This window comes from Bacillus rossius, chromosome 1, assembly GCF_032445375.1.
Source record: "Bacillus rossius redtenbacheri isolate Brsri chromosome 1, Brsri_v3, whole genome shotgun sequence".
Classification (NCBI taxonomy): Eukaryota; Metazoa; Arthropoda; class Insecta; order Phasmatodea; family Bacillidae; genus Bacillus; species Bacillus rossius.
In genome coordinates, this window is record NC_086330.1 from 363,370,376 (window position 1) to 363,395,353 (window position 24,978).

Sequence of the window (24,978 nt, forward strand, 5' to 3'; positions counted from 1 at the left end):
ACACATATATTTTTTAAAAACAATGCAAGAGATAATCGAATATTCAACTATTTGACTTTATTTTGTTTTATCAAGCTTATTTTGTGCGCAGTGGATACTGGAAAGCTAGCTATTCAGGGAACGATTTACAAATAACGTTAACTATCGGAGATACTGGGACAACACTAAGCATAAATGCCCTGGTAATAATCCGAACCCAGTATTATTGCAAACACTTTTTCTTTGTAGTGATACAGCTGTGTTCATGTGAATTTCCCAATGTACGGGAGTATTTTTGTTCCACATATTATAGCGTGTTTCCAAATACATCAGCCAAATTTCCGTGGCACCGGCCGACAGACACCGCGTGACCAGCCACGCGATGTGCTGGACTCCGAACCAGTCTGGACTCGTGAGTCCTGGGTGATGGATCCAACCCACGACCTTCGCCGCAACAGCTGGATTGATTCACTCGCATTTACACTGTATTTTTGACGTGACAACGTCTAATAAATCGATGAACGCCGGCTGCACGCACGAAAACGGATGACTCATTGTCCCGTTACGCACGTTGTCCCGTTACGCAGTGTCTCGTTACGATGTATCCCGTTACGCTCATTGTACGCTTGCGCCGCATCTATCTCTCTTCCACTCGATTGGAACAATTATCGGTTTGACATTTTCGAGGCACATTAAACTTGAAACACTCCCATTCACAAACAACTTAGAGCCGTCATTAACTACAACAACGTAACTTAGAAATTTAATTCCTGTGTGCTCCTAAGTGTCGCGTCTCTAAAGTTTCTAGTCCTCTACAGTGACGAAGAGTTTCAAGAAGGCAAACCCCTTAAGGCCAAGTCTACCCGGACACACACACACACACACATACACTATCTGCAGAACTTCAGAAGAAACCACTCTATTTTAAAACTGCCAAGTGGTGTCTGTTTACAAAAAAAAAAAAAAACAAGGATATGCTGAGGACTGACGAGAAAGTTCTGTTTCCCGAATGTTGTTTTTAAACCGGATTTTTAGGAGAGTGAAAACATGCGTGTTTTCAAGAGTTTATTTTAGACGTCGAAGAGCCGGTACAGATTTATAAAAAAAAAACACTCGGGGGACTTGCATTACATCCGCCATGTAACGCCGTGGTCACCGCTCTGTGCACGACGAGAATATCCGCGCGCCAGTCCGGAGGAGACGCCGCGCCAGAAGCATGGTCCTCCAGGGTGGAGGGAGGTGAAGGGGAGGAGGAGTGGAGGGGTGGAAGGGTTGGAGGGGTGGAAGGGTGGAGGGGGGAAGGGGTGGAAGGGTTGAAGGGGTGGAATGGGTGGAAGTGTTGGAAGGGGTAGAAGGGGTTGAATAGTTGGAAGGGGTGGAAGGGTTGGAAGGGTTGGAAGGGGTGGAGGGTTAGAGGGGTGGAAGGGGTGGAAGGGGTGGAGGGGTGGAAGGGGTGGAAGGGGTGGAGGGGTGGAAGGGGTGGAAGGGATGGAGGGGTGGAAGGGATGGAGGGTTAGAGGGGTGGAAGGGGTGGAGGGGTGGAGGGGTGGAAGTGTGGAAGGGGTGGGAGGGGTGTAGGGGTGGAAGGGGTGGTTGGCTCCCGACGATGCCACCCCGGGCTCGCTCGCGGCACGCATCGCCGGCGAGGGCGGTTACGAAACCGACTTAGCGACACCTGCACTCGCGTGCTTCCGCCTTCAAGCACTGGTCTGCACACACGCCCAGCGTCCAGGCGGCGGGAGACACAACACTCGTCGGGGAAGTTTAAAACCTTCCTTCGAATAACACGCAGTGCCGCTTGCACACTGTAATTATGGTTTTTGGCGAATTGAACAGAACTATTCATTAGAAATATAGAATTTTATAATTGTTTTACATTTATATGAAAACAACTGTATCATCACAAAGAATTGTTCGCAGTAATAACGGGTTCAGATTCTTACACCGGGCAATAGTTGAAATTATTTGTAAACCGTTCCTCCAATAGCTTTCCAGTATCAACTGCGCACATGATAACCATAATACGCCCAATTATTGAAAATTAGATTATATTTTCCATGATTTAAAACAACTATGCTTGAATGAAACATAAATTAAAATATATAAAAATGTAATACAGTATTATCTCGAAAAAACGTATTTCATACATGCAAAAATAACCATAGCCATGTGTTGTACAAAGTTACAATAGCTTGCTTGTAGTATTATAGACTATTTATTGGCAACTGGTTTACAGAGGAATGTTTTGTAAAAGTACAGAATATTTGTTTTTCTGTGCAGGATGCCATAACAAATAAATTGAAATAAATTGGAATAAAACCCAAAACACCTTATGATTTAGAAACCATTTTGATTAAGAACCATCCATAATTTGAACACCTAGGGTGATGGTTAGTAAAGAAAGTTCTTACTCTGGGTAGATGTAAAGTTTATACACTCAGTACTTCTACGAGTGTTGCTTGCTGTTAATAGGTTTATCAATGATTTTACTACAGGTTATAAAATTTTCCACTTATCACAAATACCTCTAATGTAGAAAAAGGTTCAATGCATTCTTTGAATTATTCACTCTGTGTAGCCTTCTAAACCCAAAACCATTTGTCAGGCTTTCAACAACTTAGAACGTACAGTGCCTGTTCCACGTTCAATTTACCATCATTTGTGAAACAACGACGCCAAAAAATTAATATCATGAGTTATAAATCCGATGATAATACTTAGTAACTACTTCAAAATTGACTTTGTAAGCATGAGCGCGAACAACAACATGTGTGACCTTAGTATTCATAATAGAAACACATTTATTTTATTGGCGTATTTTATGTGACATAGTTAAGGATGTCGCCTTGTCTTACGTTTAACCACATAAACCTTTACAAAGTATGTACATTTAAGATAACCTTAATAAAAATTATAGCCAAGGAAAATGAAAACAAATTACAAACTAAATAAACAAATACCTAGCAAGTATAAAAATAATTTAAATATCAACACATCAGATACTTAACATGATTTTACTTATAATATTTATAAAAATGGGATTTAAATGGTATGTTTGCAAATGTACCTTATTCTATAAATTTAATGATAGGAAAAATATTTGTGATAGAACCTTTTATAAAAACTAATTAAGACTGAATCCATCCTAAATATATAAATATATTTTATGATAATTTTCACACTTTCACACACATTCACATATACTTAGTCACACATACTAATTCCGCAGCTAAAACTGAGCATGGTAGTTAAGTAAGTACACGAATAAAGGATTTACGCTTTCATAAAACTTATGTACTTACATTATCTTTTTAACATTTACTTTTCTAATATAAGTGGCCATTTGCGGCAGTTTAAGGCTCATATCAGACAGAGGTAAGTATTTTGAAATGAACACATTCGGTGTACATTGCTGTGCAATGGCATAGTTTTACATCTATTAAGATAATATTTCCAAAAAAATAATAAACGGATAAACACCACCGTCACAGTAAAATCACCGCTCATCAACTTTAAAATTCTAACATAACTTCTATCTTTATTATGGAAGACATGTAAACAAGTTACTTCTAGAAGATTCATGGAAAAAATGGTTTGATATACATAGGTCATATATATGCGTAAATCCTGGGAGGGTGTTCCTTGATTCATAATCAAGCCACAATTTTTCTGGGTTTTCAAAGGTTATGGCACTGTATGATGACATCCATCCTGTGACAATATTACAGCCATAGTTTTCGTAGATTCATTTTACTCCAGGCTGGACTCGACTTGCCTATACACACGTCTTTTTTGAGTGTTCATTGGTCGATAACTAGGTCACATCCCTGACGCATTACACATGATTGGGTGACCACTTCTTCTTGTTTATAACCAGTAAATGGTCGTCAAGGGCGTATCAAGAGCTTCGACAGTCCAATCACTAATGAGAAGTCGATGTATATGTGATTTGAGTCTACTTTGCTTCCCAACAAATCCGCGTAGTAATAGTGTATTTATAGATAGGTAATGTATATGTGTTATCCTGGGAGGATATTTCTAGATTCATAACCAAGCCAAAAGCTTTATGTGTCTTCAAAGTTCAAGACACATTATGGCGTCACCCATTCTTCAAAGATAATTCTTGAGACTATCTTTAAGTTGCAGTCTTTTTCTTGTCAAAAAAAGTGATATTTGGGTAGGAACCCGCCAGCCCCTGAAGGAAAGAATATCTTGAGGCCTTACGGAAAAGCGGAGACATGCATGGATTAAGGAAACCATGAGATAAATTCATCCTCTTTTATTAATTCTTTGAATTATTATTGCAGCGGGGAAGATGGATTTAAAACTTTTTTTGTGATCATACACTATTACTGTTTTACACTGTGTGACACAGAGTAACCTCAAAAAAAACTGACAAAAAAAAGATGGAATACACAAACACACAGAAACAAGCCAAAATTGTTAAATATTAAATACATAGACAGCACAGGGAATGTTGGGGAAGGAACTAGTCAGAAATATAACACACCACAGGCCAACACAGTGGGCTCACAACCACGAGGCAGTTGTAACAAGAACAGTGAATACAAACAAATAAAAACTTTGGAAAACACAGCGACAAACAAGCAAACCCAACGATGATACTGAACATATAGTATGGACAACACAAGGACTCGCAAAAAAAAAAAACAGCGATGAAGCTAAAACAGGGTATTCTGGACAATAGCACAGACAAACACAGTTAAGTAGACCTAAGAAAAAAAGGGATGATACGTTTCGGAAACTGACATCTGTACGCATGCTGATAGCGGACGCATTTTTCCACGTGTGAAACTGCCTAGATAAATCCACCGGGAAAACTAGCGTACATCATGTGTGTAGAGTCCTACGCGAGGTTAATGCACAGGAACCAGTAGGTCCTGAACCCAACGAGCCGCAGCGACCAAAGTAACCCGTGTTTCCTCCGCCTCGTTGACTCGACACTCGTGTTGCCCGCTATAGACGCCACGGCAAGGGAAAGTAGCGTGCAGCCGGACAAGTTCACTCACTCGCTCACTCTCGCTCTTGTTTCACGCCGGTCGTGGTAACAAACCGCTGAGCCGCCCGCCGGGCGCCGGGGCTGGTCGGAACGCCTGCCGCGCGGGCAACCGGCCGTGCCTTGGAGCGCGGCGGTGCGACGGGTTGCCCGCCTCGCAGGCGCGGGGCTCTCTCGCGCTACAGATCGCCGCGCGTCGCGGTGTAAATCGAGGAATCGACTAACGGAGCAGTCGGAACAAGCGAGTAGATGGCGGCGTTGGTGTTTCGAACAGACCATCTCGAGTAGCCAATCAGCTACAAGCGCTGTCGCGGTGGAGAAGTGCGAGAATAATATTTAACACACAGAAAACAATCCTCTACTTTTACACAAGATTCCTTTGGAAACCATTTCCCATGTTATGGTTTAAAATACTACAATAAACATATTGCAACTTTTATAAAACTCATGTATATGGTTATTTTTTGCGTAGGTCTATATGAAATACGTTTAGAGATAATACTGAGTATTTCTTACGAAAATTAACGCTCAATTATATATTTTAGTTGGTGTTTCATCCAAGCATAATTTATTTAACCATGGAAATTATAGTGAAATACTCAGTAATTAGTCTTTATTTCCTTTTATTATGCTTTTTAACGTGCGCAGTTAACACTTGGAAAGCTATCCAGGGAACGGTTTACATATTGGAGGTACTGGGACAACACAATGCATAAATGTCCAAACCCAGTATTACTGTAAACACATTTTTGTAATGATAAAGTTGTTTTCATGTAAATTTACAAATATTTGTTTGTAATTTACATGAATATTTCTGATGCATTTACAAAAAAAAATTGTAGTGCAATGTCACATTTTAAATTTTGTCTTGTTCTGTTACCGAGCGAAAGATGGTAACCGAAATAACATTCATAGGTTTCAAAAAATGTTAAGCCACACCTTTTTAAAAAAATTTTAGTTTTAAAAAGTTGCCTTCGTTAAAACCGAGATCACACAGTAAGAGATTTTCAAAGACCAAACATTAATGTCTGTTGGCAGTATTATTAGCTGTAGCCATTCCTAAAAATGGTTTCCATAGTAAACGCCAACGACTTCACAAGGGAAACTATTAGTAGCAGTCAGTCACTATCGACTTCAGGTGTTTCACAAACATGTATTCCATAGTTTAACGAAGCTAGATCTTGCAAATTAAACTACAGAAAATGATTATAGTCAAAGCAAACTTGTTTAAACCAAGATATTTTCTTAAGTCTGAATTTTGTTATGTGCAACACACACAACCACGCATAGGATAACTAAAAGCTTAGCGATTGAAAGGTTGAAATTAAAAATATTCTCGACTATGCCATTAAAATATCATATGTACCAAGCCTAGTGATATCCAAAAAGGAGCTACTGCAAAACCTTTGTTGCTGTCAAAGTTCCATAAGAATTTAGTGTTTCATGCCTAGTGATATCCCGAGTAAATTACCTCTTGAATAAGGTTTTTGTTTGCTATTTAGGCTACTTTTATTTTAAGTTGTTGTAAATGTGCTTGAACAATGACATGGTACTAGATAAGGCATTTGCATATTTTCCTAACGACATCGAAGAAACTCCAAACACTAAAAATATATTCCACATATTGTGAAATCAGTAGATAACACCTAATCTATTTTTGTACTGAGACACATTCAATTTGGCATTCGTTTTGTATATCGTGGAACTTGTCTTATAATGCTTGTCACATATACACATACGTGATATATTTTTAGTAACAGTGAAAGCATTATGCTACTCTACTACTGTACATACACTACAATAGAATAACACTGAAATATTAACAGTACATAAATAAATCACTTGAGAACGGAGTACAAACATTTATTTTAAAATACTTTATTTTTTGAGTTGTAATAAATTCTAGTGGAATATTTTTTTTTATAATTTCCTCCTTTTTTACGGATGCTCTTGTCTCAGTGAGTTTCCTTATATTCACGCATTTTCCCTATTCCTCCAGCAAACTAACCTATGTATAATTTATTTATGATAAATTTATTTACATCCGACAAGTATGAGTCCATCCTGATAGCCTTCGTTGAGTTGGAAGCTAATATACTGAACAATGGCAAACAAATATCAATTACCTGGTGAAGATCAAACGCAGAACACGGGAAATGGGCGTTCAGAAGCAAAAATAAAACTGGCCTGTCCATCGTGAACTCAAGTTGCACGGACGACCAAAAGCACACAGATATAATTTTTACTCGTACGTAGCCTTTTTCTCCATCCTGTAAAAATTTCAGTGGCATGGCGCGCGCATCGTTAAAATTCATTCTCAATTTCTTTTTTTTTTTCTATTTCATAACGTGCCTACAGAAGTGTAACTTCAAAAATAATAAAAAAAACAAACGTAAGAACATAATATTTTTTAACGATTTCCATTTCTTACTTGCGTGATTTTGAGGATGGGAGAAAAACCAAATAGTTGTTTAACATATAAAGAAAGAACGCTGTATCAATTGCAGCGTTCTCCTCTGTTACACATAGAAAACGGTTTGTTTGAGTCAGACAAATATTTGTTTATTCAGGGCGAAACACGTATTTACTTGCTATAAGAAAATATTTTGTGGTCCTTACCAAATTTGGCGAGGAATCATATTCATTTGCTACATCTAACAAAATATGCTATTGAGTTGACCAAAATCATTTTGTTGGGTCAATAAAAAATTTTCCTTCTACAAAATATTTGTTTGAATCAAGAAAGTCAATTTATATCGCCATATATAGACAAATACTTTGTTGAGGCAAACAAACCTTATTCTCAGTGTAGAGAAAGGTAAGCACTGATTCTGGAACGAGCCATCTCGTGGGCGGATCGTGTACTCTTCAGTTCGCGTGGAAGGCTTGAAGTTTCCCCTCGGCTCGATTGCGCGGCCAAGACCTCAAGGCCGGACATGACCAAGCTTTGTTCACGCGGCAGCCTCGTGGAACCCAGCGCTCCGAACCCGCAAGTCATCCGTCCCATTTACCAAATAAAACAAATATATATATATATATGTTTCGAGGTCTTCGCCCACGTAAGCATAGTTTCTCCGCGCGCACAGAAGCTGTATTGAAACATGTGGCAAAATATTTTTAAAATACAATATGGCTAGGGCCATGCACATTTCGCGAAAATATTCTAAGAGTAGCTGAAAGTTAAAACACTGTAGCAGCGTCTGTGTTTCGTGATTGGGTGAAATTTTTTTCAGGAACGTGTCTACTGTTACAACACCAATCACAGTAATCCAGTGCGGAATCAAACGCGTCCTGAGTGGATCGGTGAAGTAAGGCAACGACTTCTTTCGCAGACGGCCGCCAATCACAAGGAATAAACCGCTGCTGCGGGTGTATATTGTTGCAGTCTAATAGGCGTTCAGATCTTTTCGCGAAAAATGCCTGCCCCTAAATATGACAAATGGTTATCCCCTCAAAGCAAACATCTGTTCCTAATAGTTAGAGACCTGAAAAATTCGCGGGTTCATTAAGTGCTATGCTAAAATTCAAATAATTATACCTTAGTGCTGCTTCTGCCATTGGTCCACTGTTAAGCTGGAGGACTGAGGGCCAATTAGAGACCCTCACTCATAGAAGTGTCGAATCACAGGCCACCCAGTCGAGACGACTCACAAGTCAGCAGCCAATGAACAGTTGGCATTTGCGTGAGTGTGTAAAGGATATTGGAGTCTATCCTAAAGGCCATTGCACCCGCGAATTTTTCCGGTCTCTACTAATAGTTATATGTTGTCAGTATTAAATATAACGTCCATGTGCATTAATATACTTATATGAACTTTTAGCATACAGAACCATGTGTGAGCGCATGGCTGGGTGTGGTACAGGTATGCAACTAACTGGGAATATTCGTCGTTTCTGAGGCGGCGCGTGCGGATACACAAGACGCGACGCGACATGTCGTAACACCATGCGACATCGTCGTCCTCTCGAGTCGCATCGTAGCCGATGTATCGACTCATCGCCGGTTGCGCGTCGCAATGATAAAACGCGAATTCGCGCGCTGATGTAACGGGGCTGATTATTGGCTGGGACGTAATCTCCGCGGGAGGAGAGGCTTTGCTTGCGCACGGACGCTGCGGTTGTTAAAAGCTTCCCTGCCTCTCCCCTCCCCCCTCAACGCAATGCGTGAGAGTGACGCAATGCCGCGCTCTTGACGACGACTGTTGTTGTAGGTGCGGGTAGCGCTCGTAAACGGCCGGCTCGCTTGTTTACGACGCGCTTCCTCCGCCGTCTCCTGCGGACCGGCTACGAGCGCTTGCGGTCTTCTCCGCGCAACACCGCAACTCTCTGTCATTTCGAACCGACGCGCGGTACGTGTTTCGTCATAACCCCCGCGCCATGAATCAATGACTCAAAAAGGGCGAGCAATTACTCAATAGTTTTAAGAGCCGCGATTATTTCACGGATTCCTTTCACTACAGGCTATACTCAACATGCCTATACATACTCAAGCCTTTTAGAGTAATCACTAGAGACCGGAAAAATTCGCAAATTCATTTAGCGAAAAGATAAAATACAAATAGTTATACCTCAGTGCTGCCTCTGCTATTGGCTCACAACTCACCTGGATGACTCTAGGCCAGTGAGAAACACCCGACCAAAGCTTTATCGAATCACAGTCTGCTACGTTGGGACGTCTCACAAGACAGCAGCCAATGAGTGGGTGTAATTTGACCGAGTGTACGTAGAACTATGAAGTTCATCCTGGAGGTCATTGAACCCGCGAATTTTTCCGGTACCTAGTAATCACTAGGGGCAGGCATTTTTAGCAAAATAATCTGGACGCCTATTAGACTGCAACAAGGTATAGCCACACTAGCGGTTCCTCCTTGTTATTGGCGGCCGTCTGCGGGAGAAGTCGTTGCCTTTTTTTTTTAACCGGGCCACTCAGGACTCGTTTGCTTCCGCGCTGGATCACTGTGATTGGTTCTGCTAACATATAGACATGCACCTTGGAAGAAAATCTACCAGTCACGAAACACAGACGATGCTACGGTGTTTTAACTCTCAGTTGACCTCGAAATCTTTTCGCGAAATGAGCATGTCCCTAGTGATCACTGGTCGATAGAAAAGTTACATCCTTGAGCGGATTACACGTGATTGAGTAACCACTTCTTCTCCTTGCTTACAACTGGCTCAGGGTAGTCTAATCATCAACGTGATGGGGATTTAGGCCTATATGTGCTTCAAGTCTATTTTGTTACCCAGTGAATCGGCGAAAACATCGTGGCCATATCAATAGTTAATGTGTTTTTGAATAAACTACTTTGTTTAACATAACTACATACTTTATGGCACTCACAACTGATATAGTTAATTTCGTAATTTTTTTTCTCGCCTCAAGGTTTTAAACATGTTTTTTTTTTTTAGATTTTTTTATTTTCATTTTCATGTTTATTTATGTTCAAGCATTTAAAGTTTTGCCTGATTTGTTTATTGATTATTTAAATTAAAGATGCAGTATAATACGTCCTCAATGTTGCCAACCGTGTGCGTTGCCATATCACACTTTGAACCATTGGCCGACAAAATAAAACTTCTATATAAACAGGTCCTAACCACAGTTTTGTTAAATCAAACATCGGTTTTGGTAAGTTTGGTTTCCGAACACACCCGGCTATGTTAAAAGATATGTGTGCCAATAAATTACATTGCTAAGATTTTATTCGCATGATACGATAAACTGATACATATGTGGAATTTAACCTGCCTGTAGCATCGGTGCGATAAATACCATACGAAATGTGTGCTCGTATTCACAGGTTATGGTAGGCCGGTAGGCTACATACTGTCACAACGTCTTCATTAACCCGAGTTTAACTAAAAATTGTTGTGTTCGTTCTCACGTAGCCTTTTTTCTGCGGTAATCTCCTCGACATTCCTTGTTTACAGTCATTTAACGCATAATTGTGTGTTCATAATCAGTAGAGACCCGGAAATTTCGCAAATTCGTCTGGCTTCAGAGTAGAATGTAAGGTAATAGGTGTGCTCAACCATGTTCGCTTTCCCATTGGTTGATTGCTTAGCGAGGGCATGTTTATCCTTGTTCATCGGCACTACCCGATTCGCCTACTTCTCTCCTAGCTGGGCGTCGTTGGCTCACGGTCTCGGAGGGGCGTGACCTAATAACTGCGGTCCAATCATGGACACAGTGCTAGATTGTGAAGGTTTGCATTCTAACTTGCGACTAAATGAATGCGCGAAATTTCCGTGTCTCTAATAATCAGCCCACTGGTCACTAGCCAACCTGAAACTCTGTGGATTTATCTTCTACTGCTTCACTCTGCTTCATGAACCACAAATCTCTACCTACCGCTTTCCCACACTTTCATCCACGGTTCCATCCCATTTGGTACACTTTATTCAAGATACAGTGAAACTTTTTTTTTGACAAGTGCTTCAGCAAATCTTCAGAATTTGACGTATAATCAAACAACCTACAACCAGACTAGTTACTCATGTCTCAATAAAAATTTTGTTATTTCCTTAAAGAATGTTCTGATGTCAAAGTCTAATTCTTCTATGAAGAACGTGACTGAAAGTCTTGCCTTTTCATGTGTACGCAGATAAAGGACAAATGTAAATTCACCTGTGTGTTTCGACGAGAGAGGTAATATTTTTTGGCTTAGACGGGCATAATAAATAAAATAGTTTGACAAACTTTCAGTTGGCAGTCTGGCTGTGTCACAGAACGGTGAGCAGAGCTAAAGTATTTTTCTTGTTCCAACTCCGCTTAAGATTTTTTAAAGTTATATTTGACGCGAACTTGTACAGTGCTGATAAAGTGTTGCACCACTCAAAAAATGTTTCGCGACACCTGGTCAGTGCAGGCATGTGACCAACAGTTTACTGCGAACAGTGAATGAAAGACATTTTATAAGACCAAAACACAAACTTTAAAGTACATACCTAACCTAAACAAAGCCATAAATGTTTAAATATTACAGATAATGCTTGCAAGATAACATTTTTTTTGTAGTGTAATAATTCAAGTTATCCACATATTTTCTTGTTTACATTCCACTCTGGTGGTAGTGGACGCGAGTTTTCCCCATGATTTCTCTTTATTATTGAGAAAGCTGAACTCTGTTACTTAAAGGTCAAGAGCGAAAATCTTAATGATTCACTGGTTGGAAGGGGGGAGGGGGGGCTACGGAATCTGTGACGCAAGGGTTTTGCTCATAGGGTTACCCGACACTAAAGTCACCTCACTAGCTGGTCTGGGCCTACATGCATGCAATAAGAGGAAAAAATGAATAATATCCTAATAGTTTTCCTTTGAACCTATTATTATTACGTTTATCATCTGTGTTTCACATATACTAATGTCTTTACAGTGCGTGGCCCAAGGCTCTACTCCCATGCTCAAAGATCGGTCTCACACGGCATGTTTATTTTTTTTTCTTTGCTGTTTTTATGGGCTACTTCCAAAATTTCAACTTGATACCTCCATTGCATTTGTTGTTCTGCCACAAATATTTTAAACGTTGATAAACCTAGTTAATATCATGGGCGTAAAAAAGGCGCTCAAGCAATGATAATTACGAAGACTTGCGCGCCTTTTTTTACAGTCATGATATTCACACTAGGTTAATAATCTGTTGGGAATATGTGTGTCAGGACCGAGCCTCAAAAGGTGCGGGGTTAACCTCGAGACAGCCTCACGAGGCTGAATGACAGCTCTCCTGCCCCGTAGGTCCACCGAGCTTGATGGGTTCCGCTCTTTACCTAGCGTTCAAGTCGCTCAGGGCCAGGCGAGCGCGGCTCGCTGAAACTGCCCGTCATCCACCGCCTCCTCGTGTGCCGCCGTGGACGGCCAGACTCTGCCAGGGGCTGCCATCAAACCTCCAACAACAGGAGGGTGTTCTTTTTTTATGAACCCAATTACCGTTTTGAAATTCGGCCGCTGCAGCGCCGAGGTCGTCATTCCGCGCGTGCGCGCTGTGTGCGTACACCTGTCGGCAAGCCGCAGACGCCATTACGGAGTCGCACCTGTGTTTTCGTACCATGTGCGTCTCTGCCTGAGGACGGGAGCAGATAGCAGTTCCCGAAACGTCGCTTGTTTCTGTTTTAGAAAACTATTGTGTTTGTTTCGTCTTTTCGTTTTGTCGTGTTTTTGTCTCGTTTGAACTGTTGTGCTGAATTTTTTTGGGTTTAATATTTTTTGTGCTGTCATCATTTGTGGTTTTTTTTTCGTACTCTTCTGTTTTTTTTGTAAACTATTGTAATTGTTTCGTCTTTTCGTTTTGCTGTGTTTTTGTCTCGTTTCAACTGTTGTGCTGATTTTTTTGGGTTCAATATTTTTGTGCTATCATCATTTGTGGGTTTTTTTTTCGTTCTGTTAGTCCATTTTCCCTTTTTTTTTCTTTGTCTGTTGACCAAATTCCTGTTATGGAATATTATGTGGCGTTTATATCCTGTTAACAACAGCATTTTTTTACTTAATTTGTGTTTTTGTCGTTTGTGTTTTTTGTAGTTTTCTTCTACAGACATACGTGTGCTTTAGCAATGGCGTATGTCCAAAAGCTTACATCAAGACATCAAGTCGATTACGGAAACACTCGACCGTGTTTAAGATTGTTCTTATTTAAAATGCCTCCGTCGACTGTGAAACACGTGGTGTGGTTCTTTTCCTTAGTGCTGAAGGCGCGAAAGCGGCTGAAATCTATCTTTAGATCAGTGAAGTGTATGGAGAAAACATTATGACCGTTGCAATGGTACGGAAATGGGTTGGAGATTTTAAGCTTGGGCACACGGATATTCATGATAAGTCATGAAGTGGGCGACCTTCTGCCATTAGTGAAGATTTGGTGCAGAAAGATGAACAATTACGGTTTCGTCGTTATGTGAAGTGATGCAGTGGTTGTTAAATCAGGCGGCAAGACTTTATAAGGATGGGATTAAAAATCTGGTTGTACGATACGTAGAGACCTGCAAAATTCGCGGTTTCGATGTCCTTCAGGATAGACTGCACATACCCCTGTACACTCGAGCAAATAACGCAAGTTAATTGGCTGCCGACTTGTAAGTCGTCTTAGCTGGTTTGTCTGTGATTTGATCATTCTTTGGTTGAGGGTTTATAACTAGGGACACCTGTATTTCGCGAATACATTTCGTGTCAAGGTATTTCATAAAATACTGTAGCTTTTCTCCTGTGGTTATTGGCTGAGGTCGGTGAGAGGTGTCGTCCCGCTCTTGACGGGGCCAATGAGAATGTGGTCACCGTACTGCTGCACCCTCACAATTTGCCATGACTCTTAGAAAAAGCTACAGTGTTTTGTGAAATACCTTGACATGAAATGTAATCGTGAAATACAGGTGTCCCTATTTATAACTAGTTGAGATTCAGCCAGATGAACAGTAAGCCAATAGCAAAATTATCTAAGAGGTATATGTGTTTGAATTCTAGCCTATCACCGAATGAATTCGCGAATTTCTCAGGTCTCTAACGATACGATAAGTGCCTTAATATTGGTGGAAATTATGTAGACAAGTAAGTTAAGGTACATTTTTTCATATAAATTTAAATTTTTAAGCAAATTCTACTTATTAAAATTTAGAAACCGTTCTTACTTAAAAGAAACACGACTCATAGCTCCTCTGAACACTTCTTGTGAAATAAATGAATTATTTTATTATGAGAAAAACTAGTAATTTAACTATTTATAATAACTTAACTTTTCTATTAAGATAAGCAATTGAAGGTCGATTTTATTTAAGAGAAACCTTTTTACAGCCGTTAGGGTAGTTGAAAACAATGGCGTCATCACAGCGCAACGAGAAAGCGTAACGAAAAGAAAAGGGTAGCGCTCAGAGTGAATAGAGTCATATAACTTTAATACTCTTCGCAATTGTGAAAATATAATTTGTAAATATTCACTTTCAAGTTGCGTAGTGGTGGCGCACTTTTTTTTTTTAATTTTAGTTGTAGTGGATGTAAATAATGAATCATTATGTTTTATTTCGCACGGTGGTTAGATACTAAATGTAAATGCACGACTTTTTGACTTGATTTATCTTTCTGGTGCTGGCTTTATGTGCTTACGTGCTGACCGAACTGAACTCTTTTTTGAAACGAGCCTCATGTTTTATCGTATTGGGGACCTCGCCTAGCTGGGCACACACACGGTTTGCAAGGAGCTTCAGAAAAAAAACATGCGATTTGAAACCTTCTCAAGATATCGGAGTGGATTCTGTTTATAAAAGAATTTTATAATACGCTGAGGGCGAATGAGTAGTTATATTAATACATTTTGAAAACTAAACACGGAAACAGAAAAGTGAAAATGGCTAAAACGCGTGTTTATGAAGCATAATTTTTAGCAATGAAACATTCTGTAGGGATTCTGGAATGCATTCTAGGGTCTTGGATTACACTTTTATCTTCAATTTTCCGCCATATAATGTTATGGTTAGCGCTGAGACCTCACAGTTGCGACGAGAAGACTGCGCCTGCACACTTGAGGCGATGCCGCGCTAGAAGCACCAGCGAGTCACGCCCTTATCATCCTGCCTCACTAACACAAATACGCCCCTGAGTAGGGGGCCGTGGGACTGTGTACACGCCAGTGTTATGTCTTACCAGTGTTGTGTCAGTTCCCGGCTGTGTTAAACATAGCAGTTTCAATCAACGCAGAAGACATAATCATATCAATAGTCTGAGTACGGCCTGTTTTCTCAATGGTCAGAGCTTCTGGCTGGTAGGCCAAAGGTCCCGGGTTCAGAGCTGGATGCTGTCTCCGTGCCGCGGAAAGCAAAGGCTTCCCATTACAGAATCATCTGCCCTGGTTCCTCGGTGGCCGCGATTGCTAAGCGTCGCGCTCATGAGGCGAGAGTCGTGGGTTCGAGTACAACACACCCCGGCATTACTCAAATAAAGATACATTAATTATAAAAAAATTTGGTTGTCTGTAAAGTCGGTTTACGGACGATATTTTAACGTGACAACGTCATAACAAAACGTTGATGAAATGATTGCATACTTTTATGAATAAAATTGAATCTTTTTATAGTATTATCACTATTTTGTATGGATACAATGAAGGAGTGAAATGAAATCTACAATTTAATTGATAAATTTACTTTTATTTGCACTCATTAATTCTAATATGTATATTACTTTAACGAACAGATTATTTCAACTATAACGTTTATACATGCTTGCTATTTAACTTCTTCCAATCTGTGTTATTCTGTTAAGGATAGGACGATGATAGGAAAAGTAGGAAACGAATGGGAGTGTTTCAAGTTTAATGTGCCTCGAAAAAAGTCAAATCGATGGTTGTTCCCATCGAGTGGAAGAGAGATAGTTGCGGCGCAAGCGTACAATTAGCGTAACGGGACACAGCATAACGGGAAAATGTGCGTAACGGGACAATGAGTCATCCGTTTTCGTGCGTGCAGCCGGCGTTCATCGATTTATTAGACGTCACGTCAACAAATTGAATCCAAAATAAAGAATTAACTGTCCCGGTATTCAAAACTGAAACCTCCCACATATTAAAATCCAAAAACCGATCTTGAAGCTGAAAACCATTTTTATTTCGGATTTTGTTGAATGAATACGGATGAAGTCCAGCCTAGATGTGAGGAAGACGGATTCTGGAATTACGTGGTTGAATAACGGTTTTTTGTTTGTTCGTTTGTTGCAGATCCACAAGCACATGAGCGAGGCTGAACTGAGAAGGGTGTTCCAGGTGGAGAAACATGACCAAGGTAACCAATCAACTTTTAATCCGGTGGCGGGTCACTTCTTGTGGCCAGCTGGGCCGTACGGGTAGTGACGCATTCAACCAACACAATGCAGGGGGTTGGAGGACTCGACAACGACATTTTGTAGGGGTGGTTAAAAAGAAAAATGGAGATTGGCTAGTCCAGGGTGCGATCCTGGATTGTTTCTGAAGCCAGTGTTTTACAGTTTTATATACAAACACTAGACGTGTGCCCGATGGGAAATAATTTTATCCTCTTTTTTGATGAATCACAAAAAACGATGACACAACTGACTTCTGTTTATAAACAGAAGCTTAAACGCCAATTATAATATTTCTAACTTCAAAAACTACAAACTTCCATACAATCTTTCATCACCCTCTTAGGTGATGATTTAAAAAATATATATTTTATTAGTGCTCGCCTACGTGGTATAAGGAACACCAATGCAAAATTTCATGTTTCTATACCTACCGGTATGAGCCGTGTGTTGTCTGTCAGTCACTCAGTGTTAGAGATTTATTTAGTGGAAATTATGTTTTGTTTGGCTCATTGGTCATTAAATAACCGTCGAGCAAACCAATCTGCCTTCTTTATACATTTTATAGAGATTAATTTCTTTTAATTTGATATTTTTAGTGATTTAAGGGACTATTTTTGACGAATTTAAACGAGATGCAAATTTCCACCCACGCCTTACCCGATGTTAGCAGGGTAGACAGGCTCATGAAAGGAAGAGTGTGTTTCCTGTGGACTCATCAAGATTTTAATATTCTCATTACACTTCAAGGTTATTGTGGTTGAAGGTATATTTAGTTACCCAATGAATTCGCAAAATAATCATGATCCTTTCAATATGTAATGTGTTTGTTGAATGAACTACTCTCTCGTTAACACATGACATAGCCATTTTATTTCACTCATAACATGATATAGTTATTTTTAGCATTTTGTTTCTCGCCTCAAACAATTAAACATATTTTTTTTAGAATAGTTATTTCTTATCTCAAGGATTTAAAATTTTGTCTGATTGTTTTTAGTGATTATAGAAACTCAATGTGTGTGTGCTTTGTAATAGACGATTGGGAAATCGTCGCCTGAGAATTGGAGTGTTCTATGTCCATTGATGTCGGAACTGAGATATAAGCATTTGAAAGTTCAAACAACTATGAATATCATGACATAGAACAAAATAATATTGGTCTTAAATTAAGAACAAACATTTTTATGTGCGTAGACGTGTGTGGATATAGTACAAATGAATACTAATATTAATTTCGTGTCCATAGCATAAAAACCTAAAAAGTGGACATAGAACACTCCAATACTCAGGCGGCGAAATGTGTAGGTACCACGAGAACCGCTCTGTAAGAACAGCCGAATGCGAGACATGTTACGTGACACGGACTTCAAAAGAAAAGCAGGGTTCGGTGTGGGCTCGTGGCAAGGGGCGGGGGGCGGGGGGGGGGGGGGTAAGAATCCTTTCGTAAGATTCGTGGCCGTGTTTCCAACTCACCGGTCGGGCGTGACAGCTGGTCGGACCGAGGGCCAAGGAAAGTTATATAATAAGCAACGGAGAAGAATGGACGCCGAGAAGCGGCTGTAAGGCCGGGTTTATAAACTACGCAAGAAACTATTATCTTTGAAAGATTTGTGCAATGGGAGTACGTGACTTGATGTAAGCTTTTGGACATACGCCATTGCTAAGCACATGTATGTCTGTAGAAGAAAACTACAAAAAACACAAAACACAAAAACACAAATTAAGCAAAAAATTGCTGTTGTCAACAGGATATAAACACCACATAATATTCCATAACAGGAATATGGTCAACAAACAAAGAAAAACAAAGAAAAATGGATAGAAAACTATTGTGTTTGTTTCGTCTTTTCGTTTTTTCGTGTTTTTGTCTCGTTTCAACTGTTGTGCTGAATGTTCTTTGGGTTCAATATTTTTGTGCTGTCATCATTTGTGGGTTTTTTTTTGTTCTGTTAGTCCATTTTTCTTTGTTTGTTGACCATATTCCTGTTATGGAATATTATATTGTGTTTATATCCTGTTTACAACAGCAATTTTTTGCTAAATTTGTGTTTTTGTCTTTTGTGTTTTTTGTAGTTTTCTTCTACAGACATGCATGTGCATAGCAATGGCGCATGTCCAAAAGCTTACATCAAATACGCAAGAAACGCAACAAATGTTAAATAATTACAACTTCTCAAACTCCCGTTTATAAACTTCACATTACGCAAGGAAAAAAAAACGCAACGCAAGCATTGGTCAACATTCAACTTCTTGCGGTTCGTCTTGCTCTTCCGCATTCCGTTTTTAAATTTGAGCGTTCCGAAAAATTTTGAAGACGTAAAACGTTAGGTGCATAAAAGACCACGGTGATTATTATTATTTTTTTTAATTTAAATGCATCATGTTTTTCACTTGTTAAGCTTTCGCATAGTGAAAGAAAAAGATACTCTCAAATCTGGTGGTTTTTTGTTTGTTTTTATTTCAATGCATTATGTTTTCACTTTTTAAGCTTTCGCACAGTGTAAGAAAAAGACACTCTCAAATATAATCATTGACAATTTTCGTGTGTATTCAGGATAAACATGAATTGACGAATAAAGCCCGGAGAAGAAATTTGTTGTCTATTGTTTCAGTTTCAAATTCTAGGGTTGGTGTCACCTTGCTTGCTTTATAAACTACCGTGGATTTCTGGCGTTTTAAACAATACTGAATCTTTCTTGTCGCGTTTAAGAAAATTGACACTTATTTTAAATTTTGGTTTATGTTTAACACAAAAAAAAATATTTTAAAACATGGGGCAAAAAATCTAATATTAAACTATTAAACTTTATTTGTGTTTATTAAAGTGCGCAGTTAATACTGGAAAGCTATTCAGGAAACGTTTTACAAATAACTAACTAATGGAGATACTGGGTCAACACAAAGCATAAAAGTCCGGATATAAATCCGAACCTAGTAATTACTACGAGCACTATTTTTAGTGATACAGTTGTTTACATGGATGTGTACAGATTTACAAATATCTGTAATTTTACAAGATTATTTCAGTTCCATTTACAAAAATATATATATTAAGAGTCTTCCAGTACTCGCTAGTGATGTGTAAACATCTAACCTCCGTTACGAGTAAATTCATGTGTTCTCACGTTGTTCAAGTTGCAAATAAACTTACAATTCGAAAATCAGTCACGAAATTTAAAGTAGTATTCTTAAAATAATGCTGAGCGTAATAAATATACTGATCCATAAAATATTCACTTTTAAAGTACGTACATATCTACATACCAAAGTTTCTAGACGTGAATCACACATTTGCTTTCTGTGACCGCCTAAATCGTAAACGTTGCTTGCCACCATCACCCGCAGATGGCAGCATAAAAATAACGGAAATTTTAAACTCTTAAAAACTGTTTCTATAAGCGGAAAATACTTGAAAAAATTCTAATCCCCGGATTTGGATATGATTTTTGACAAGGAATTTTATCAAATATATCTATCCTATTAAAATTCACTAAACAGTTTATTCTTTAAAGTTTCCACACACGTTAGAAGTTATCCTTCTACGTCCTTTCTAAAATATTAACCTGAAATATTTTAAAACACTTAAAACTAAATATATGTTTCTATGATTGTTTTTGCTCAAACTAACGAAATCAGTCTGTACATAACTACTACAAACAAACATTAACCTTAGTGAGCTGATTAAATATTTTATTATAATGTTATAAAAAATAAAAACATTTTATAATTACGAGATTCGAACCACGTCCCGTAAATATAACAAGCGCGCGCTCTACCTCTGTGCTATCGAGCTCGTTAATGTAACGCTTGAAGAATATGTATTATAATAATTTTAATGTCAGTTTTCTTAAGTATTTTAAAACTTTAGATTACTTTTTACTATGACTTTTTCTGTTTTACTATCATAAATTTTCACTTGGTACATGTACCCTAATGTTTACGAAAGTGACTACGTACGGGTTCACGCCGCTACACGTGGGGTCCGCCATCTTTGTGTCACATTTCCGCTCATCGACTTCGGATCCATATTTCACGAAATTACTCCCACGAAATGCCGCACGCCGAGAGCTGAGAGGTTTGCACAAAAAAAAAAAGTTCGATAGGGCGTGTCGCGTCGCTGCGTCGCGGTGTGTGTAGCGTGCGCGGCTCGTGAACCCGGCCTAGGCCCTCGCCGTCGGCGGTCGCGCCGCACAGCGGACCGCATTCCCGCCTGGTCCTCTGGGGGCCCTGGGGCCGGCTTGCGACACACGACAAGTCACGACACGACAAGACACGCGACGCGACGCGACGGCGCGCGCGGGTGAAATCGGAGCGTCCAGTCGGCCGCGCGCTGCCGGAGCAGATAAGCTCACGCACGAAGTACAGACGTACTGGGCTCGGACTCTTACCCCGGGCATTGCCAGTTCCTCCAGTGGTTAAAGTCATTTGCAAGCAGATCCCTGAACAGCTTTCCAGTGTTAACTGCGCACATCAATAAGCACGATAAAACAAAATAAAGTCAATTCATTGAAAATTCTATTATCTTTTCCATGTTTAAAAAAAAATGCTTGAATGGAACATCAATTAATATATGAATTTATGTTGCAAATTCAGTAAGAAATACTTTTAGTATTATTTCGACGAACGTAATTCATACATGCGAAAATAACCATAGAATAATGTTACAATATCATTCCTATATTTCTTGGCTACTGCTTTTCCAAATAAATCTTTCGTAAAAGTACATAAATGTTTTATTTTGTGTAGTGATAGCATGTGTAAAACTCCCAAATCCATGTTGGTTTATGCTGCTTTTGAATTGGACCACAGGTTATGATGCAAGTCTTTAGGGATGCGAGCCAATGACGAACCATAAATAACGAAGTATCGTCGTCTGACAACGGAAACACGTTACCGGCCAGTGTGCGCCGAGGCTTGAGGAGTGACCTATGGCCCTATGGGTCATTTGCTGGGTGGCTGTATGAACATGAAAAACTGGAAAATCCTGGAAACGTCAGGGGATTTTCAGCTACAGGGAAGTCAGAGAATTTTTTAGGTGGTCAGGGAATAAATTTTGAATGATGAGGTTAATGAAAAATTAATGTTATAGCAGATACTTTGTTTGAATTGTCCTTTATTCCCCCTTTTCAATTTGTATTTAAGAGTTACAAAAGGTTTTCCTCCCATTCCTTTTTTGGTCATGGGTACCTATAACAGCACTTAAAACACGCCATCGACAGTGGTTGCGATGGGAAAATTTGGAATAGTTAAGTGTTGTATACCTACGAGACAGAGATTTTGAATTTTAATGATTGATAGTTATTTCCGACAAAATAATACCATTGGTCAGAAATATTTTTCGAAACCTGAAAAAGTTAGGTAATTTTTTATCATAGGTTTGCTAGCCACTCAGATTTACTTCCGACGTCTTTTACTGGTTCTACACGGGCAGTTGCGTTAATTATTACTGGACGGATGAATGAATGAAGAGTTTAAAATCTCTACCTCACGGTGATTCGATAAACAGTGAGACGAATGAATGGATGGAATGCATAAGGGGGGAAAACAGGAGAACCCCGAGAAAACCCACTTTCTCACGGTAACGTCCGCCATTTTTTCAGCATGCGGAAAATCCAGGTTTGATCTCGCCGGGGATATAACTCCGATCTAAGTGGTAGAACCCCGATCTAAGTGGTAGAAGGCGATTGGCATTGCCACCCAACAACCACCACCTTTGAAAAACTATTGTAGTGAACTTAACTAATTTTATGTTCAATATAATTTAGCGTTTTCAGATTAAAATAGGGCTAATTTTCTATGTTAACGTCGAAAAGATTTCAACAGCTTTCATCGCTGACAAGCAGCTGGTTGCTTTCATCACCAGTTTTAATTTTAGTCATAAAAGTCAGAATACGTAATGAGAGGATAAGAATGTAAGTTACAAGCACGATGAAAACGCCATTAAAAGCATACACGCGGCGCTTATTTGGTCAGAAATGTGTTCTTTCGGTGGTACTTATATTTATAAGGTTGGTAACTTACATACCGAACACGCTGGTTTTAAAATTAAAATGGCGAACATATCATCGGCAGCATAAATAATTAGAGCCGATACAAGAAATGCGACGCTATAAAATATTGAAGGAGGAAAATATGTAGATGAGACGGGAAGATGTGAGCACAGGGAGAGAGTTTTTGCTCATAAATTCGAATCATAAAAGGAAATGAGACTAAATTAGTACCAAAAAAAACACGTCCGAAAAAAAGCAGGCCTACTTTTGCGGCGAATCGAGGAGCCAACTTTGCGGAATGTCTGTAGTTGAATGAATGAGTCAACCCAAAAACTTCCTTTATACGCATTCCACACTCTGTGTAAACTGTGTTGAATCAATACTCTCCCATACATTGTATATAATTCGAGATTTACTAGATATATTAATAAAATTTATTCTCGGTACATAACAGGCCAGAATGTATCAAAATGACTGTGTCCAATAGGTAAAGCAGATGGATGAGTGTTTCGCTTCTTCCTTGTTAACGAATAAATCCACATACTTAGACACTGTAAAACCCACGCCATTGTTTGGCAACAGTCTTAATTGCAAATGCCCGTACTCCTGAATTGTGGTCGTCCTTCGACCATTAGAAGCCAATACAAACATGAATAAATCTGACCGAAATATTTCAGCAGCTAATGAACGTAAGACATCTACACAATATGCAATAATAATACATAATGCGTAATATAACTATGCACACGTTTGTGGACTAACCCATGGAGTTATTAGTCTCTGTATCGGGTGTCTATTCTGAAGAAAGTCAACTGATTATTAGCTTTTTGATAGCAAAATAAATCTTAGCTTTATAAAGTTAATAAGGTAGAAGTTTGTAAATTAGTTTAAAAGTAACTCACCAGGAAGAATCGTATAAATGCCATCATGAAGTGAATATTATTAAACTAACATAACAACTCATCTGCAAGGAATTAGCGTTGAAATTCTTTATAACCAAGTTGGAATGCTATCCAAATGGTAAAGGGGGTAAGGGGTCGTTTAATTTTTACTTTACAAGTATGAACATACCGCTTCCCTTGCTTTTTACATCCGTGGTCTAACTTGACACCAGAAAAATAATTACGCAATTACTACAATAATCATCGTCCCTCTACTGTCATGGGTCTCGCGGTGGCGGTTCTGTTGCAGTGCTGTTGTGTTGCTTGTCGTGGTGGTGCTGTTGTGTTGCTTGTCGTGGCAGTGTTGTAGCTGTTGCTTGTCGTGGTGGTGTTGTTGTGTTGCTTGTCGTGGTGGTGCTGTTGTGTTGCTTGTCATGGTGGTGCTGTTGTGTTGCTTGTCGTGGTGGTGCTGTTGTGTTGCTTGTCGTGTCAGTGTTGTAGCTGTTGCTTGTCGTGGTGGTGCTGTTGTGTTGCTTGTCATGGTGGTGCTGTTGTGTTGTTTGTCGTGGTGGTGCTGTTGTGTTGCTTGTCATGGTGGTGCTGTTGTGTTGCTTGTCATGGTGGTGCTGTTGTGTTGCTTGTCGTGGCGGTGCTGTTGTGTTGCTTGTCGTGGCAGTGCTGATGTAATGCTTGTCGTGGCGGTGCTGTTGTGTTGCTTGTCGTGGCAGTGTTGTAGCTGTTGCTTGTCGTGGTGGTGCTGTTGTGTTGCTTGTCGTGGTGGTGCTGTTGTGTTGCTTGTCGTGGTGGTGCTGTTGTGTTGCTTGTCGTGTCAGTGTTGTAGCTGTTGCTTGTCGTGGTGGTGCTGTTGTGTTGCTTGTCATGGTGGTGCTGTTGTGTTGCTTGTCATGGTGGTGCTTTTGTGTTGCTTGTCGTGGTGGTGCTGTTGCTTGTCGTGGCGGTGCTATTGTGTTGCTTGTCGTGGTGGTGTTGTTGTGTTGCTTGTCGTGGTGGTGGTGTTGTGTTGCTTGTCGTGGTGGCGGACGGAAGCGTGTCGCAACCCAGCTCTCCCCGGCACGTGCCGACGCCCCGCCGAGGGGAGAAAGTGCCGCGCCTCGAGGGGTCGGCAACACTGCCCCTGCAGTCCTGCACCCGTCCATTGCATGTGCACAGGCTGTCCGCAGGTCACGTGAAGTCCCGAGAAAGTTACTAACAGTTAATTAAAATTAAGGGCTGGTCACATAATTCATCAAAAAGTTCTGAAATTAAGATCAAACCAAGATGTAACAAATTTTAAGTAACGGTGCTAAAATTCAAGAA

At 39.8% G+C, this 24,978-nt stretch overlaps 1 protein-coding gene across 8 annotated transcripts in view; it reads left to right on the forward strand.

The window, feature by feature from the left end:
* The window catches only part of LOC134528333 (A disintegrin and metalloproteinase with thrombospondin motifs like), a 421,345-nt gene that overhangs the window by 284,035 nt on the left and 112,332 nt on the right, over positions 1-24,978 (forward strand). For all 8 annotated transcript variants that reach the window (XM_063361874.1, XM_063361870.1, XM_063361869.1 and 5 more), the window contains one exon: positions 16,687-16,750. In XM_063361874.1, coding sequence (XP_063217944.1) covers positions 16,687-16,750 — 64 coding nt within the window. The remainder of the gene's footprint in view (positions 1-16,686; positions 16,751-24,978) is intronic.